The sequence below is a fragment of the Echeneis naucrates genome, chromosome 24 (genome assembly GCF_900963305.1).
Source record: "Echeneis naucrates chromosome 24, fEcheNa1.1, whole genome shotgun sequence".
NCBI lineage: Eukaryota > Metazoa > Chordata > Actinopteri > Carangiformes > Echeneidae > Echeneis > Echeneis naucrates.
The window spans coordinates 16,264,308-16,280,343 of NC_042534.1; the positions used below are offsets into that span (position 1 = coordinate 16,264,308).

The following is a 16,036-nucleotide window of genomic DNA, read 5'->3' on the forward strand; positions in this document are numbered from 1 at the left end:
CTATCTGCACTCGTTGCACACCAAACGTGATGAAAAATATTCAGGAACTAGCATGGTAAATTATTTATCATACTGTAAGTCTGATTTTACTTGGCCTATCGATGCAATTTAAAAACTGGCGTATAGTTTGAAGTCTGCGCTTTCACCACAAACTGGAATGGACCTCTTGCTGCTATGTCGTTCTACAGTGGTCTTGTGATTCCGATGCACCTACACATTCATCAACTCCAGAGAGTTTGGGATTAAAGTACTTTAGGGGCAGCATGGCGGCATAGTGATTATCACTGTTCTCTCACAGCAAGAAGGTTGTGGATTTGATACCTGGGCCTGGAGCCTCACTGTATGGAATTCATATGTTCTCCCTGTGCCTCTGTGGGTTTCCTCCCACTACCAAAGGCATACGTTTTTAGGTTAACTGGTCACTCTAAATTGTCTGTAGGTTTGAGTTTCAGTTTGAGTGTGAGTGGTTGTTTGTCTCTGTTTGTCTTTGTGTGTTGGCCCTGTGATGGACTGGCAACCTGTCCAGGGTCTACCCTGCCCTCACCCTGTGTGAGCTGGATTGGCTCCAACACCCCACCTCAGCGGTAGATGATGAATGAATGTTTGGTTTTGTTATGTTTTGTTTTGCCTGAACTGAGTCTGGCTTGTGTACAGGGTTAGTAATGCCAGACAACATCCGTTACAGGAAGGCAGTGGTCTAGAATGAGCATAGGGCTATATTACTGATGTTGCTGGAAGACATGTGAAAGTGTGACATATTAGCATTGGTGAATTTGATTGTTGGGTAACCAAAGGCAGCCAGTCGAGATTAATGAGCAAAGGTGAAATGTTAAATAGGGTTAGGGTAAAAAAAAACAAACAGCATAATCTACATTTCCACAGCTGTCATTCCATCATTACAACAGAGTCTTTTCCTTTTTTCCTGTTTGAATACTATCAAGCTTGCATCGTTGAAACTAAACACTGGCTGTAATTATTTAACCTAAAGGAACAGAAGAAACTGCCCTCTGAGATGTTTACTGGGCTTTTGCTAAAATAAAAGAGTCTGTTGTAATGATATAAGTATATAAAAAATCAGAAGAGCAGAGTGCTGAGTGAGACATTGCTTTGTTGTCCAGGAGTCCACAGTGCTGCAGGAATGGAAACTGACTGTTGAGGTTGTCTTGAGAGAAAACCACTCAAACAACAAATTAAAACTGGATCTTATCAGATAGTAGGTAGATTAAGAAATAATATATTCATAAAACTGAGGAAATAACAAATAAATCATGTATAAAGTAAATCACTGTCTACAGTCTAAATAAATAAAGTCTTTTAAGAAAGGTATCACACCTTTAACTGGAGAACTGAAGGTGCTGTTGGTGCTAATTGGTTGACCTTAATTTAGTATCACAGTCCATCCACAGTATATTGTACAGCATGTGCCCACTAAAAACTACACAAATTTTGTTTTTGTTTGGTATTTTGAGATTCAGGTTTTTTGGAACTATGTTTAAATAGTTAGTTTCATAGCATATTATTAAATGTTTCTTAACTTGATAGGTTGTTTGTTGGCAGAAGGACATGTTTTTTTTCACCTACAGGGCCAAAGTTAATAATCCGTTTCAACCAAGAACTCATCTTAGTTCACTTCTGGCGATCCTTCATTTTGCAGAGTTCTGCTTTCATGTTCCTTCTCAGCATGAGGCCTTAATCAGTGGGAACTCAGTAGGACATGGTGCATTTTCTGCAAAAGCATGTCTCACCACTGGTTCGCTCTCATTACCAAAAAAAAAAAAAAAAAGAGTTTGATTCCATAACACAATTACGTCAAAGATGGATCCTAACCTCTTTTTACCAACATGCCTGCATGTCACATGGCTGGCCATGCCTTAGAGAATTGACTTTCCCTGCTGTATTCTCAAAATGTTGTGTACAAGTTGTGTCTCACCCTGCTTGGAATGACCACAGGAGGCCTGGTTCTATAATTACATTGGGTTCTGAGTTTTACAGGCAGGCCAGCTGTAGTGATGCCCTGTTGCTCATTACTCTTGGCTGCAGCTTTAGTGCGTATGATACTCCTGCATATTAAATTAAGTAATTCAACCATTCCTTCTGATGTCACTTTTCAGAAGATTTTGGGCATTTTTCATCACCCCTGTATCTGGTCTGTTGTACTTGCCTCTGAAAAAGAAACTTTATTTTTATTTTTATGTTGAGTCTACTAATAATTTAATATTGTTAAATGTTTGATTTTTATTCTTTTTTTTGGGGGGGTACATCATACTCAGTCAACACCATGGCTAATTATTTCCACCTTGAACTGCGTTTTCATAAAAACAGATTCAATGAATCATGTTTTATCAAGCACAGCTACTTACACTGTGTCAGCCACTGCCAGTTACAAGCAACAAACATAAACAAATAAAAAGTGTTAACTACACTAACTGTTCTGATGCGTTTCCTAGTGTCTGACTCTGGCCTCAACTGACCCCTGACTCTGAGTTGAGTCTGTGTCTGAGGTTCAGTCATGCGACTGAACCTTTTATGTTTCTACTTGAAAACCATGTTAAACTAATAAGCAGTCACAGTATTACTTTATTATACTTTATAGGCTACAACTTCGTTGAAGGGTCTTAAAATGTTTTCCAACTACATAGACAATTTTTTTTATAGCCAAAGAAAACTCACAAGTTCAAAAGCTGGCAGTGAAAAAAAAAAATCTGCTGTTTCTTAAAGTAAAATGTGTAGCTGATTTGATTAACTTTAATTTAACTACCTTTAATTTGATTCTTATCATTACTTCAAATTATAGTCTAGTTGAGTTAATGTAACAGTTTGCATCTCTAAGGGCTCTGCAGCTACATCATTTGACAAGGTGTATATAGCTCTGGGCTCCACTGTCAGCGCCATCAGCTCTCCCTGGAAAGGGGGAAATTATGTAAACTTAATAACTCATAAAGGTGATATTTTTTCAGTCGCAGTTACAGGCCATTATTGGTCTGTACACAAGTCAAAGCTGCATATGAAAATCCCCCAATTCCTATTCACTTTGGCACTGTGGTCGTTTGCAAGTCTCCATGTGAGCCAAGGTTATGCCATCATGCAAGTCACACATACTAATGAGGCAATAATTAGATGTAATTGCTAAAAAGTGCTCATGGTGACAACTATTAATGAGGATGATAACATGGGCATTAGAATCCAGAATATGTTCAAGTTTTTGGTGTTTGTGCACATAAACATCTGATCCTGGGTTCAGGACAGAATTCAGGGTTTATGGTTGAGCTTAGAACCCAATTTTGAGAAATCTGAATGTGCTATTTAGAAAAATAACCTGAGGTAAATAAACACGAAAAAAATGGAAAGCAGAAAACCAGGACAAAAGCCTACAAAAGGAGAAAAATTGAAAAATAGCTGCTGACAAAATGGCAATGTCAATACTGTGAACATTCAGATTCATAAATATTTTGGCACTGATGCAATTTACTGCATTTCAGCTCTGTGCACCACCACAATGGATTTGAAATGAAACAATCAAGATGTGCTTGAAGAGCAGACTTTCAGCTTTAATTTGAGGGCATTTACATCCAAATCCTGTGAGTGATGCAGGAATAACAACCCATTTTAATATGTGCCCTCCACCTTTTAAGGGAACAAAAGTAATTGGACTATTGACTGTTCAGCTGTTCAATGGCGAGGCTTATGCTATTCCCTGGTTATTTCATTTACAAGGAGCAGATAAAAAGTCTAGAGCTAATTTCAAGTGTGGTATTTGTGTTTGTAATCTGGTGAGGACATCTCTCAGTATGAAATCCTGTCACGAAAGAGCTGTCACTATCAGTGAAGCAAGCCATCATTAGGCTAAAAAAATCTAATCAAACCCATCAGAGAGATAGCAAAAACATTTGGTGTGACCAAATCAATTAATTTGTACATACTAAGATGAATTAACATACTGGTGAACTGAGCAATGTCCAAAAGACCCATAACATCATGACAAACAAGTGGGCTGGATGACAGAAGAATCCTTTCCCTGGTCAACCAAAACCCCTTCACAACAGTTGGCCAGATGAAGAACAATCTCCAGGAGGTAGACGTGTCCGTTTCAAAGTAAACAATTAAGACACAATTAATTAAACCATTAATTTCAAATCCATTATAGTTGTGAACAGAGCTGAAATGGTGAAAATTTTTTGAATGTCCAAATATTTATGGACCTGACTGTCCACACACTGTCACATATTTAATGACAATTTGTTGAGAGTTTGTTATTAATCCCAAAGAATACCGGCCACTGCCAGATGTAAGAAAAACAATGATCTGCCAAAGCTTTTACTTTGTGTTGCCACGTAACATTATTTAATGGACATGACTTGGTTGTTAAACCTATCTTCTTGTAAGCAGAAAAAGGAAAAACATTAGCCACAGCTAGTTGGACAAAGACTCCATTTCCTTTTATGAAATACTTTGTACTCATGTCAAGGACTTCTACCGCACTGCAGCTTGATCTCTCTCTGCTAAGTTGCTCGAATAAAAGTGTCTGGAAAGTGAGCAAATGTAAATGTGTCTGTGTGTATCAAAACCAGAGAAAGAGAAAGTCCTAGCTAAAGGACTCAACTTTGCCACGACACCATAACAGAGACTGTTTTCTAACCTTACCACCCAGGAAAGGAAGGCTGTAGTGTCACCGAATAATTGCCAAAACATCACAATCTTCCCAGCAGTTACTTGGACAACTACTACAGTGGTCCTTAACACTATGATTACCTAAAATGGGCCGCCACACCCCTTAGTGACTCCAACACATGTCAAACACTGAGAGAAGACCGTGTCATTGGGTACAAGTAAAAGACTACTGGCTGTCTTCAGACCAGCAACAATATCACAGATTGGCAAGGAGAAACCATCCAATGCATCCCAAGGCTCACTAAAGATTCACAAAGTTGAAGCCTGTCTCAGGCCGTTAATCAGCAGCATCAACTCGGTGACTTAAAACATAGCTAAACAATCCCACCATGGCTGAAGACATGGGTTTACCTACCAGTCATTCAGAACTGGTTAGGGGAAAAGTCTTAAAAAAGATAGAAGTCCTGTGGCCTAAGGGTCAACCTTCTCAGATATAAATAAAACCGTTTGAGCAAAAAATCTGCTACCTCAGGCTGTCAGAAGAGAAGGATCCTCTCCTCCAATTGCTTCACTGACCTGTTGTTCCTCATGTTCCAGAGAGAAGCTTGAGAGGGATGTAAAATTACACTGACTTTTGATTCTTAAATCCAAAAATATATATTCTCATAGATATCAGCACCTCAGATATTGCACAGTGATCAGAACACTGCAGCTAGGAAGGACGCACGACCTTGTCAACATTGCCGTAACATGTATTTGATATTAAAACACAAACTATGAAGTGTGCAGTTCCTGTATGTGAAAAACAATAGACTGTCATTACACATTAGTTCGTTGTCAATTTTTGCCTACCGGCACAGGCCGGGGCTCATTGCATTCAAACATGGAGGTCCAACTTAAGTGTGCAGTGACCGTTTTACTGTTATAGAGCAGTCGTCAGAGAGTAAAACACAAGACAAGGCTTTTGTTGAGAAGCCATATAAAGAGGAACTTGTCAGTGAGTTTGAACTATTGTCTGTGTCTCAAACATTTTAAGTTTCCTTGATTTCAGTCAAACTTTTGATGGTTTCTGTGATTCCCACTAGGAGAAATTTCATCTACTCCTATAGCCAATGTCAGTCACTGCCAACTATTGTTCACCAAAATGTTGTCCATAGTGTATACACAGTGCAGTGTAAACTTTCTTTTTATTACAAAGATAATGTGGCGTGATATACAAGCCTATTGTTGTGGAATTCATTTTCAGGCATTATATAATGTCGCAGTATGATTTACATGATTTCTAAAAGCTCTTGTGTGGTCTGTCCAAATATGTTCCTCTCCAAGTATGTGTCACATCTAGCAACTTGAGAACCATTAAAAGAAAAACATTCCAAGATTCAACCTGATCCGCTCTGTATCCATCAGTTTACATTATGTTGTTCCTCCTCATCTATTCGTAGTTATTGCGTTGTTGAACCCACCCTTCTGGTTGATTCGATGAGCAGCAGCAGCGACTCTTCCTGACCTTTCCCCGTATCCGTCTGGGCACCTCATCGCCGTTTCCTTTCCACTATATTCTGGCCCAAACTTTTTTGCTTGTTTGTTTTTTAACCGAGTACTATGAAGAGACAGAGGAATGCTGTATTCATGCGCTATCGTATTGCTAAAACTTCATACCACTCAAGAGGGTCGGGTTTTTACAAGGCTAATTCCTGATTAGTTTTTGATTTTGGTGATTTTAATACAATAGAAACTAGTAAGTAAAATGTTTTAGGAAAAGAATTATAATGGGTTTATATGGGTTTCATTATAAGGCATTAGCTGTGTTGAAGTGTTAAGTCTGTGTTAAGTCTATGAGAATTGTCAGCTTATTAATCAGTCTGTGGAAGTTGAGAAAAACTAATTACAAAGTTACTTTGCTACATTAATTGTGAAATACCTATGGATAATGTAAATTAGAAGTACCCAGGATTTACTAGACTAATGCTTTGCAGTACCAGAGGAACATTCAAACCCAGAATACAAGTGTTCAGTGTCATGTTACAGTGAATGTTTGGTATCATTAAAATAAAATCCATCAAAGTTGGTTTATATGTCAAAGACAGGTACTGTATAAAGGACTTCCAGATGTTTTATTCAGTATATTGGATCAACCAGATGAAATGCAGCCAGTCATAACAGGCACAAACGAACCCTTGACCCTGACAATATTGTAAAATGTGTCTCCTGCCAGCTGGAGAATGCCCGAGAACAGGCTCGTGGTAGATGTCCTCACAGACGCTGGGGTAAATCCGGGCTTACGCTCACAAAACAAAGCATCATCCCCACTTACGTAACTTGGGTTCTAACCATGACCGCATGTGCAACCTGTCGTGTAATTTAACTTTCTGTCATAACAGTCAATGTTTTCCCTTCTGATTTTAATTCATTTATTTCTCTCTGTTTCTCTTATAGTTCGGACTGCCCTGATAGCTATAATCGGATTCATGCCAACAAAAGGAGAGGGAGCGATAGGATCTCTTGATTATACACCAGAGGAGAGGAAGGCCCTTGCCAAAAAGTAAGATTTGGTAGATGAAAATCTTTCCAATGTTTACTCTCTGCGGAGCGTGTGTTGTGTTTGAAGTATTATGGATAAAGAACTATAATGAAGTAAATATGTGGAATCATGTGGAGCTGTGTACATTGTATAGATAATACAATCTTGATAGTGGGATTAGTAAACATACAGGAACATTATATCAGCCCCTGCATCACATGCATGATGCTGGTTAAATGGCATCAACATAAGCATGTAAACATAATCAGCACCTTAGCCCCAGAGGAAACAGCTCATGCTAATAACAGTCTAATCACAAAGGGAAAGGAGCCAGCCTGAGCCAGTCCTGGTACTGCAAGATGACAAATTCATTATTGCAAAAATATCTGGTCCCAGGAGGGAGCATGAGTGGGCACATTGCTCTTCCTTTCGCACTTTACCCCACCCCCCAAGAAAAAGGTGCAAATCCAGAGGAGATATTCCAGCTGAAATCTCTCCTGTATTAGCAGATGAGATGGGGTCTTGATCAGCCGGCTGTTTCATTAGCACATGGAGATGAGATAGACACTAAGACGCACTTTGCTATAAATAACGTAGCTGCTTACCTCCCAGATGAAAAGCCTTTTTTTTTTTTTTTTTTTTTTTTTAGCCAAGGCTGAGGTAGCGTTTTCCTTTGGATTTTTGATCACTTTCTATGTGGGAAGCCTGTTGCTGATGCTGCTGCTTGTTTTCTTGTTTTTCCAACTTTTTATATGTTTTCCTCATCAATTAAGGCACCAACATGTGGATCCTTAGTCGTTGAGCTTATCCCAAGATTAATTTCACACCCACAGAGAAAGTAATATATCAGCAAACAAAAGCAACAAAGAGCCAGATGACTACTTATGTTAAATAAAAGTATTAGGTTTTAGCTGCGTTGAACAGCCAGTTGTACAACCAAAACCAAGAGCCTAAAATTTTTTTTGATTCCTTCTTGATCCCCACTTCCTAACCTTTGTTAACCTTGTTAACCTAACCTTTGAAGTGCTTGTTACTTTTTGCACTTTGCATGTGTACATTTCGCTCTATTTAGTTTAATTACAATGTTATAGTCGTGTTCACTTTTTTACTTCTTTACCGTTTTTGAACAGCATCTTTTAACACAGCAATGTCCTGTGGGCATCAGTGAGGTTTTTGTGATTCTGATTTCCTGTTTCTTGGCCCCTGGTGATGTTGAAAGCTATCAGTCAAAAAAGCATTGAAGGAAAAGGTTTCTGTTTTCAGAGTTTGTCGAGCATATGACAGACTAGAAGAGTGTCAGTGAAGTTGGGTGCCTTGAGATGTGGCAGGACCAACATACAGGCCCCTTTGGACATCTGGGAAGTGAATATGAAAAATGTCAATCAGCCTTGACGCATGTACACAATTCAAATCCATGAGCCTGCAGTCCTGTCACATCCTGTGATATTAGTTTGGAGAAGAACATGGAGCTGAAGAGGAGGGAGGAATCTCACCTCCTCAATACCCTGTCCTTGTCAGGCAGGTCACCCTGTGGTACAGTCTGTGAATTACATGGTAGCTTGACTTTACTGCAAGTCCTTATGGTTTTTAAGATGAAATGGACTTGAAACTAGAGACTGAGACCATGAACTCAGAAGTAGGATCATTATCATATAGATGTCAATAATCTGTTAAAAATCTGATGTCTTTTTATAGACCACTGTCTATATGGTAGTCATGAGATAGGATGCAAATTTGATAGATTTTTTTTTACCACCCTTTGAACCCTACAATAACATTGAGATTATTTTGAGTTGTTTGAGTTTCTTAATCGTCATAGCATACCATCGTTTAATGGCTTATTTCCTGCAAAGTAATGCTCCACATCATAAAGCCAAAGTTGTCTGAAACTAGTTGTACATTCAAAATGTTTTCACATAGATAGCGACTGATTGGAAAACAAAGCCATTACATCAAATATGAATGGATTGAAAAATCAATTATTTATTTATTTTACACAAAGAGAACATGAAGGATCCATCCATCTTCTGTCACTGTAAAGGGGTCACGGGAACAGCAGTTTAAGCAGGGAAGCCCAGACTTCCCTCTCCTCACTGATTTTATAATTTGTTTACATCCCCACCCTCAGAGTAGATTTCCCATAGGTGTATAGATGTGTCTCCACCTCCTGCCAGCTGTTGAATCATGTTAAGACACAATATGTTTTCGCCTCCAGCAGTTCCATGCAGTAATCATTTTCTTCCACCCCTGGAGCAAGATGCCAACAATTTCAATTGCTTCAAGCTGTGTAAATAATTGTTTGGTCGTACACCACTGTGCCTCGCCTGTGGTGGGCCAAAGGGGGACACTAGTCACAGCATGCATTAATATTTGACAACATAACTCAAGTAAATTTTTTTGAGCATCTGCTCAAATTTAGGTCAAGTAGGAAATGTAATTGAGTGTGTTAGTCTTTGTGCTGTAATATATTTTGATTTCTGCACAGATGTTTGCAAGTGTCCCAGCTATAATTGCAGCATATTAAAAAATGGTTCAGATATAGGTGTGATGATGAAATTAAGTTAAGGAAGTCCAGTTTTAATATTTGAAAATTCACGAGTGAGTTTACTGAACACAGCACAGCAATTTATAATTCTATGAAAAATAATTTTATCTCATCAGAAATATAATTATATCCAAAGACTGAATTTGATTGTGTTGCTGCAACATTCTTGTAAAGTCCAACTTTTGCCTGACAACTAAACATGTTTTTTCCAGAAAACAGCTGAAAACAGGTGTATTTGAGAGTGCTCCAAGGGAAATGGATTGGCAGACCATTTCTCTTCCCATAGCCAATTCCACTGCATTTTTTTCCAGAAAAGTAGCTCTAGAAGGCTTAGAGAAAAGTCAACCAACACACCCTCATCAGGCTGAGTCCTACTGCTGCCCCAATTTTTTTCTTCTCTCTTGACTAGAGCAATCGTACAAGAATAGGCCGTTTTAAGATGCACAAAAAGTGATGGATGGTGTGAAGGCCCTGACCATGCTTAGACTGCCACGTGACCACACAACGGAACCTGTTTGGGAAATGTTACAGAAAAGACAAATTTTCCACTCTACTGTTCCCACTCACTTGTGGCTAAACATATCATCTTCAAACTTACTGCTGTCGTCTTAGTATACATATAAGATTTTACAAACCAAATCACCGGGTTTGGCATCTCCCTGTGTCGAGATGTGTTCTTAACAATCAAAACATGTTTCTAAAAGGCTTCTAACAGTCATTCATCGAAAAACTACGGAGCCGATCTGCATGGTCTGTGGTCCAAAAAACATAAACTCCCTGCTTAAGCTGTCATAGTCCAGTGGCATGATGACTTGAGGCAAAAGAGAACATTTGCAGTGCCTTGCAAAATGCCCGATGCCTAATAAGCTCAGCTTCTTCTCCATCTGCATCCTAACTTCACTTGAATAGAATACAATTTTCAGTTCGCTTCAGAGGAAGAATGTGATTTGGATCATTTAATACCATATCGCCAGATCGATCCATGTCACCTTTAACCTGATGAGCTGTATTGTCTTCTTTGCAGCTCTAACATCAGTCGATTAAGTGTTAAAAGGGATGATTAGCTTTCCACATCACTGCACTAAGCAGTTGGGTTGATTCTTCTCTTAGCAGCATCACACTGAACCCCTCTTCCAGGACTGTCACGAGGGCCTAAATGTGAACATTGTAATGTGAGCCCTCAGCAGTACAATCATAGAGCCAATGCCATAAGCAGACGTGAACAGCTCAACCTAAAAATCTTTAAAACATCATTGTCACGGCATCTCATAACTACTGGCCAAGCACCAGCTGACGGTGCAGCTTCTTTAGCAGTGAAATCAGTGAGTTGCACTCTCAGCAGGATACTAACTTTGTGTGATTTGACATTTAAATGTCTAACTTCTCTTTCTTTGCTCATATCTACCACAACACACTCCCCAACGTCAGCCATTTCATCTGAGCTGTGGCTTTATATCAAACGCTTTGTTGACTGGGTTCCCAGTCCACTGCTCCAAAATAATTGTGTATGTGTTCATTCATGTTTACACTGCTAGAGTGAAGATATTTTGGGCAGCCATCACGACTTTAACTGGCTTTTTGAGGAGTGGGACTTGATTAGGGATTTAAAGTTGACTCTGGGTGTAGATGAAGTAATAGTTTTACCAAATTTTGAATGTGATTGACCTTTTACTGACGAAAATAATGAGCTAAAATCAAATTTATTTGTTGAGAAGGTTAAAAAATAAAAATACAATCAACAAATACTCAAAACGTTAACAGAAAACAATATAGCCTTGCTAAAGCATGTCTCTTCGAGCAGTTGGAGAAAGCCTTACCCTGTCAGAGGTTGTATTAGAAACTGAGACATTGTCACCCTACAGCTAGGCACTTAACTCAACCTGACTGCACTGACATTGTTGGTGTATGTCAACTTACTGACATAACTTTTAAATTAGATTTTGGTTCAAGAACTTGTTGATGTCTTTATAGGCTCAAAATCCCAGTAAGACCCATGAACATCTGGCCATGAACATCTTTCGTCAGAAATGAAATAAACAGCTCTCAGACTGGGGACAAATAACTACCCTTCTCCTCCTGTAATGTATTTCTGCACAGATGAGAACTTGTGCCTGTCCAGCACAGTGTTCATTAACCAGAGACACTGCAGCTTCTTCTGAGAGTGAGCTAAAGCTCTGAGATCACTTTTAAAGACATACAGTCGCTGATTGAAGAAACACAGGGAGACTGCAACCGCCTAACGATCCAGAAATGAGGAATTTCAAGTCAAGTCAGTTTTTTTTTGTATAGCTCCAAATCATAACAAAGTTACATCAAGGCACTTTACATATAGAGCAGGTCTAGATCAAACTCTTTCTAAAATGATTTAAAGAGACCCAACAGATCCCCCCATGAGCAAGCACTTGGCAACAGTGGCAAAGAAAAACGTCCTCTAAGAGGCAGAAACCTCGGGCAGAACTAAGGAGTCCGCCCCCCGGATAGATACTGGAAGTTGGTTCCATAAAAGAGGAGCCTGATAACTGAAAGATCTGCCTCCAGATTTACTCTTGGAGACTCTAGGAACCTCAAGTAAACCTCCATCTAGGGAGCAGAGTAGCCTACTACGACTAGACATGACAGACATATCAGCTTGTACAATAACTTGGGGTGCACTTCCCCTCCACTTTGTCTGTGTGCCCTTAGTCCAAAGAGAAAAGCCAAACTCATCAGTAAAAAAAGGGGTCAATCAATTTAATTATTCATTATTATTTTTATACACATTTAAAAAACCTGTTTATACCTTCTAATTACACAAAAGGGACACACAAAAGTGAGTGGAGCTGAGTCAGACCATGCAGTAAAAGTTATTGGATAGTCAGCATACTCAGATTTCTGTGCTGCAAACCTCCGTGTTAGCTTTCAGTCAGATTCAGAAACTAGCAATTGAAACAATGTTTTTCAAAAGTCTCAGGAAGTTCTGCTTGTTCAGATATGTGCTTTTTTGCTGGAGGCACCTATCGCAATCTCAACACTTGAGGCTGTGGGAGAGAAATTCGGCACGATCCACGAGGAGAATAAGGCCCAAGTCCAAAAGTAGCAATATCTTCCTTTAAACGTTTAACTGTGAGATTGCGTGTTTGTGTTGCAGCTAAGGCAGTGTAGTGGAATAAACCTTTTGTCTTCACCCTGACCGTACTTGATTGTGAGCCATATGAGTGCATACATTCAGCATGATATGTTTAAGTGAAAACTGGGGTTGGACATTTTAAAATAGTAATTGTGCTTATTGTTTTTCTGGTGTTGAGTGAGAGGTGTGTTTGCAGCAGGTTGGACTCATTTCTCTACCTGTATTCTGGCAGGTCTCAGGACTTCTGCTGTGAGACATGTGGCTGCTCAATGCGCTCTGCCCTCCTGACGCTGAATCCCAACAGTCACCCCAGTGCCGAGGACCACAAGGCCAAAAAACTGGCTCAGCAAATCAACTTCAAGGTATAATCACTGAAAATTACTCTATTCAAGTTTCTGTAAATGATCATCCCAATCACTAGATGTTGCACAAGGCTACCAGCAGTATCTTAGACCATAACAAACTCTCCCAAACTTTCCCAAACTCAAACCCCTCTTCATGTTAACAAGCAGAAAATGTGGCAAATAAGCACACAAGAAGCACAAGTGAGTAAAGTTAGCCGGTGTGCACGAGAAAAAACAAAATACAATCTAACCACAACCATTAATCTACACTAGCATTGCCATGATATACACCACAGCGTTTCTTAACCATCTACTGACAGCATCATTTGCCGAGCATACATTGGTAACGGAAAATCAGCTAACATTATCATGCTGCTGTAGCCATGACTAATAAAACGAGACAAGTAACATTATGTAACATCAAGTTCCTGAATCCAGCTGGAGCCCTTTAGGTGCTCATAGGGTTCTTCCTTTGCGTGAAACCTGTATTAGCTCCATGGTCATGCCGTAATAGAAAAAAAACTTCTTGGAGGTTTCTGGCAGGCAAGCTGCCAGATAGCAACCAACTACAGTCTAGCTGGAAAAAAGTTCAGCCTTGAATTGGTCCAGCAGCTGACCAGAGACTACTGAGTCAAGAGGGAACTGTGGTCCCTATGGCCAGTCAGCCTGTGCTCTGCTCTCATCTTTTTTGGTTGGAGCAGTTTCAAATTAAAAAGTGTTTTTGTCATTAGAGGACATTCTGGGAGGTTACTTTCACCTGTATGCTACACACCGCACTGTGTCAGCTCATATGTTGGCTGACATGTTGGTGTTTAAACGTGGAAAAGGCAAAAGTACCAAGTTTAAGACTGAGGAGACGAGCATGAGAAAGGAAATGTATTCAAATGCATAACATATAATTGTTGATATCATGATTTAATGTTACTCAGTTAACGCAGAGTGTAGATGAGTGGATGACATGTGATCCCTCTGTGCCAATGCAGGCAGAGTCCAGTTTATCCAGACAGGAGAGTAGCAGAGGTGCAGAGAGCAAACCTTCCACAATCACCGAGGGAGACACCTCCACATCTGCCAGCCAGGAGGCTGCTGCCTGGCCCCAGGCTGAAGTGGTAGGTGTTATACTGCCATAGCGGGGTTAAATAAACACAACTTCACTACAGCTACCAACCGACCATTTGCAGAACAAACTGTCCCCGTGGTTTACATTGTTTTCAGCCTCAACTGCAAATTGTATCAAGTTACCACCAATGTTAGGCTTCACTGTGCTCCAAACGTCATCTTCCATATTCTAGAAACATTCACATATTCTAGAAAAAGGTTGAGATAAGGTTATTGATCACAAAAACACTTTATTATTATTATCATCTATTTTTTGTCAAGTTGATGTTTTTATTCTTTTTCGAATAGAGCGTAGATTGACACCTGACTCTGCTCATCTCAATCATTTCCCAGTCAATTCCAGGGAATCACAATGCATTCCACAGTTCACATGTCCAGAAAACCACCTCATGATACTGTCTGATCTATCACACACAGACATCTGATGTAGCCTCCTGGAGGGTTAGGGTTTGAAAAGGGGTATTGAGGAAATATGACATGTTTTGCATATTTCACTTTGTCTCCAGGATTCACTCATTCTCCTGATGTTTGGCATTATTTAAAACCCAGAGTTGTCATTAGCATTTTGCCACTGGTTTGTTTTCAATACATTTAAGCTCAAAATCATTTGGACAATTGTTTCTCTGAGGCTCCGCAGTGTACAGTCAAAAGAATTTTTGTTCTGTCTGCCTGTAGTGAGTTACCCATCTTTCGCATTGTTCCCTTAATTGGTGGCATGCTTCATCACCAGCTGACAGCCCATCAAGCTCCAAAATCATTTTGAAATTGTATGGCAGGAAATGATGCTGCGTGCTGACTGTGCAGCATTGGCCTGCCAGCTGTGTTTGTTGCGCTGAGTTAGTGTGTGAAATCAAGCACTGAGACATCAGCGCTCTCTTATTATAGTATTGTGAATGTGTCAGGGGAGCTTGAAGTCTGTGTCTCAACAGGGTCTTCGAGCCACTTCAGATGATGTGGGCATAGGCTTGGTTGCCTAAGAGGATTGATTTTGGCACTAGTTGCTGCCCAGATAATCACAGCCACTGTGTGCAGGAGTAGGACAGAGGGAGGGGTAGACTTAGTGAAATGTTTTTCACTGTGGGTAAACTGACGAGGGCCATGCCCACAAAAAAAAAAAAAAAAAAAAAAAAAAAAGTTGTAGGGTAAATACTTAAATACCCTTCCACACTACCACGTGGCCATATCAAGGAATGTAAGATGACTGCGTACTGTTTGTTGCCTCCCCCATTTTCTCTAGGTTCCCTCCAGTCCTTGTTTAATTGGGTGAAATATCCTTCTATGCAAAAGCAGGGGCCAATCAGCACAGCTCAACTGTTTGTCATCCTCCTCTCAGACTCATTGTGTCCGTGCTGGCCACTTTTCATGGCTGTTGTCACTTTGTCTTTAAATAACTATATCACTTTTACCAGTGATGCCAAAAATGGGGGAAGTTTTTAATGGTTCTGATCCATGAAGTTCGTGAACTGTACATAATTTCTGTGCATAAGCATGAAAGAGAGAAGAGGCCTCACAAAGGTTTGGAAAATCAGAAGTCACGGTTTATATCTCACTGCTTTCAGAGCCGAAATCAATCAAAGATTTCAGACCCCTGCCCTTTTTCTCATGCCGCCACATGTGAAACTGTACTTTGAACATTATTGAGAATTTATTAAAAAGGAATACATGAAATAATAAAGTACAAAGTACAAGGCATAAAATACAAAAACACAGAACAGAAATGAATAAATTGTATTACATAAAATAAATATGAATCAAGACTCATGGAATAAACACTTTGTGCGTTAGATGAGGTG

General features: G+C 39.6%; 1 protein-coding gene across 1 annotated transcript in view; it reads left to right on the top strand.

Annotated features, from left to right (window-relative positions):
• ube2j1 (ubiquitin-conjugating enzyme E2, J1) overlaps positions 1–16,036 on the top strand; it is a 39,769-nt gene that overhangs the window by 19,715 nt on the left and 4,018 nt on the right. Inside the window, exons 5-7 of the mRNA XM_029497173.1 lie at positions 7,045–7,150; positions 13,013–13,142; positions 14,108–14,233. Coding sequence (XP_029353033.1) covers positions 7,045–7,150; positions 13,013–13,142; positions 14,108–14,233 — 362 coding nt within the window. The remainder of the gene's footprint in view (positions 1–7,044; positions 7,151–13,012; positions 13,143–14,107; positions 14,234–16,036) is intronic.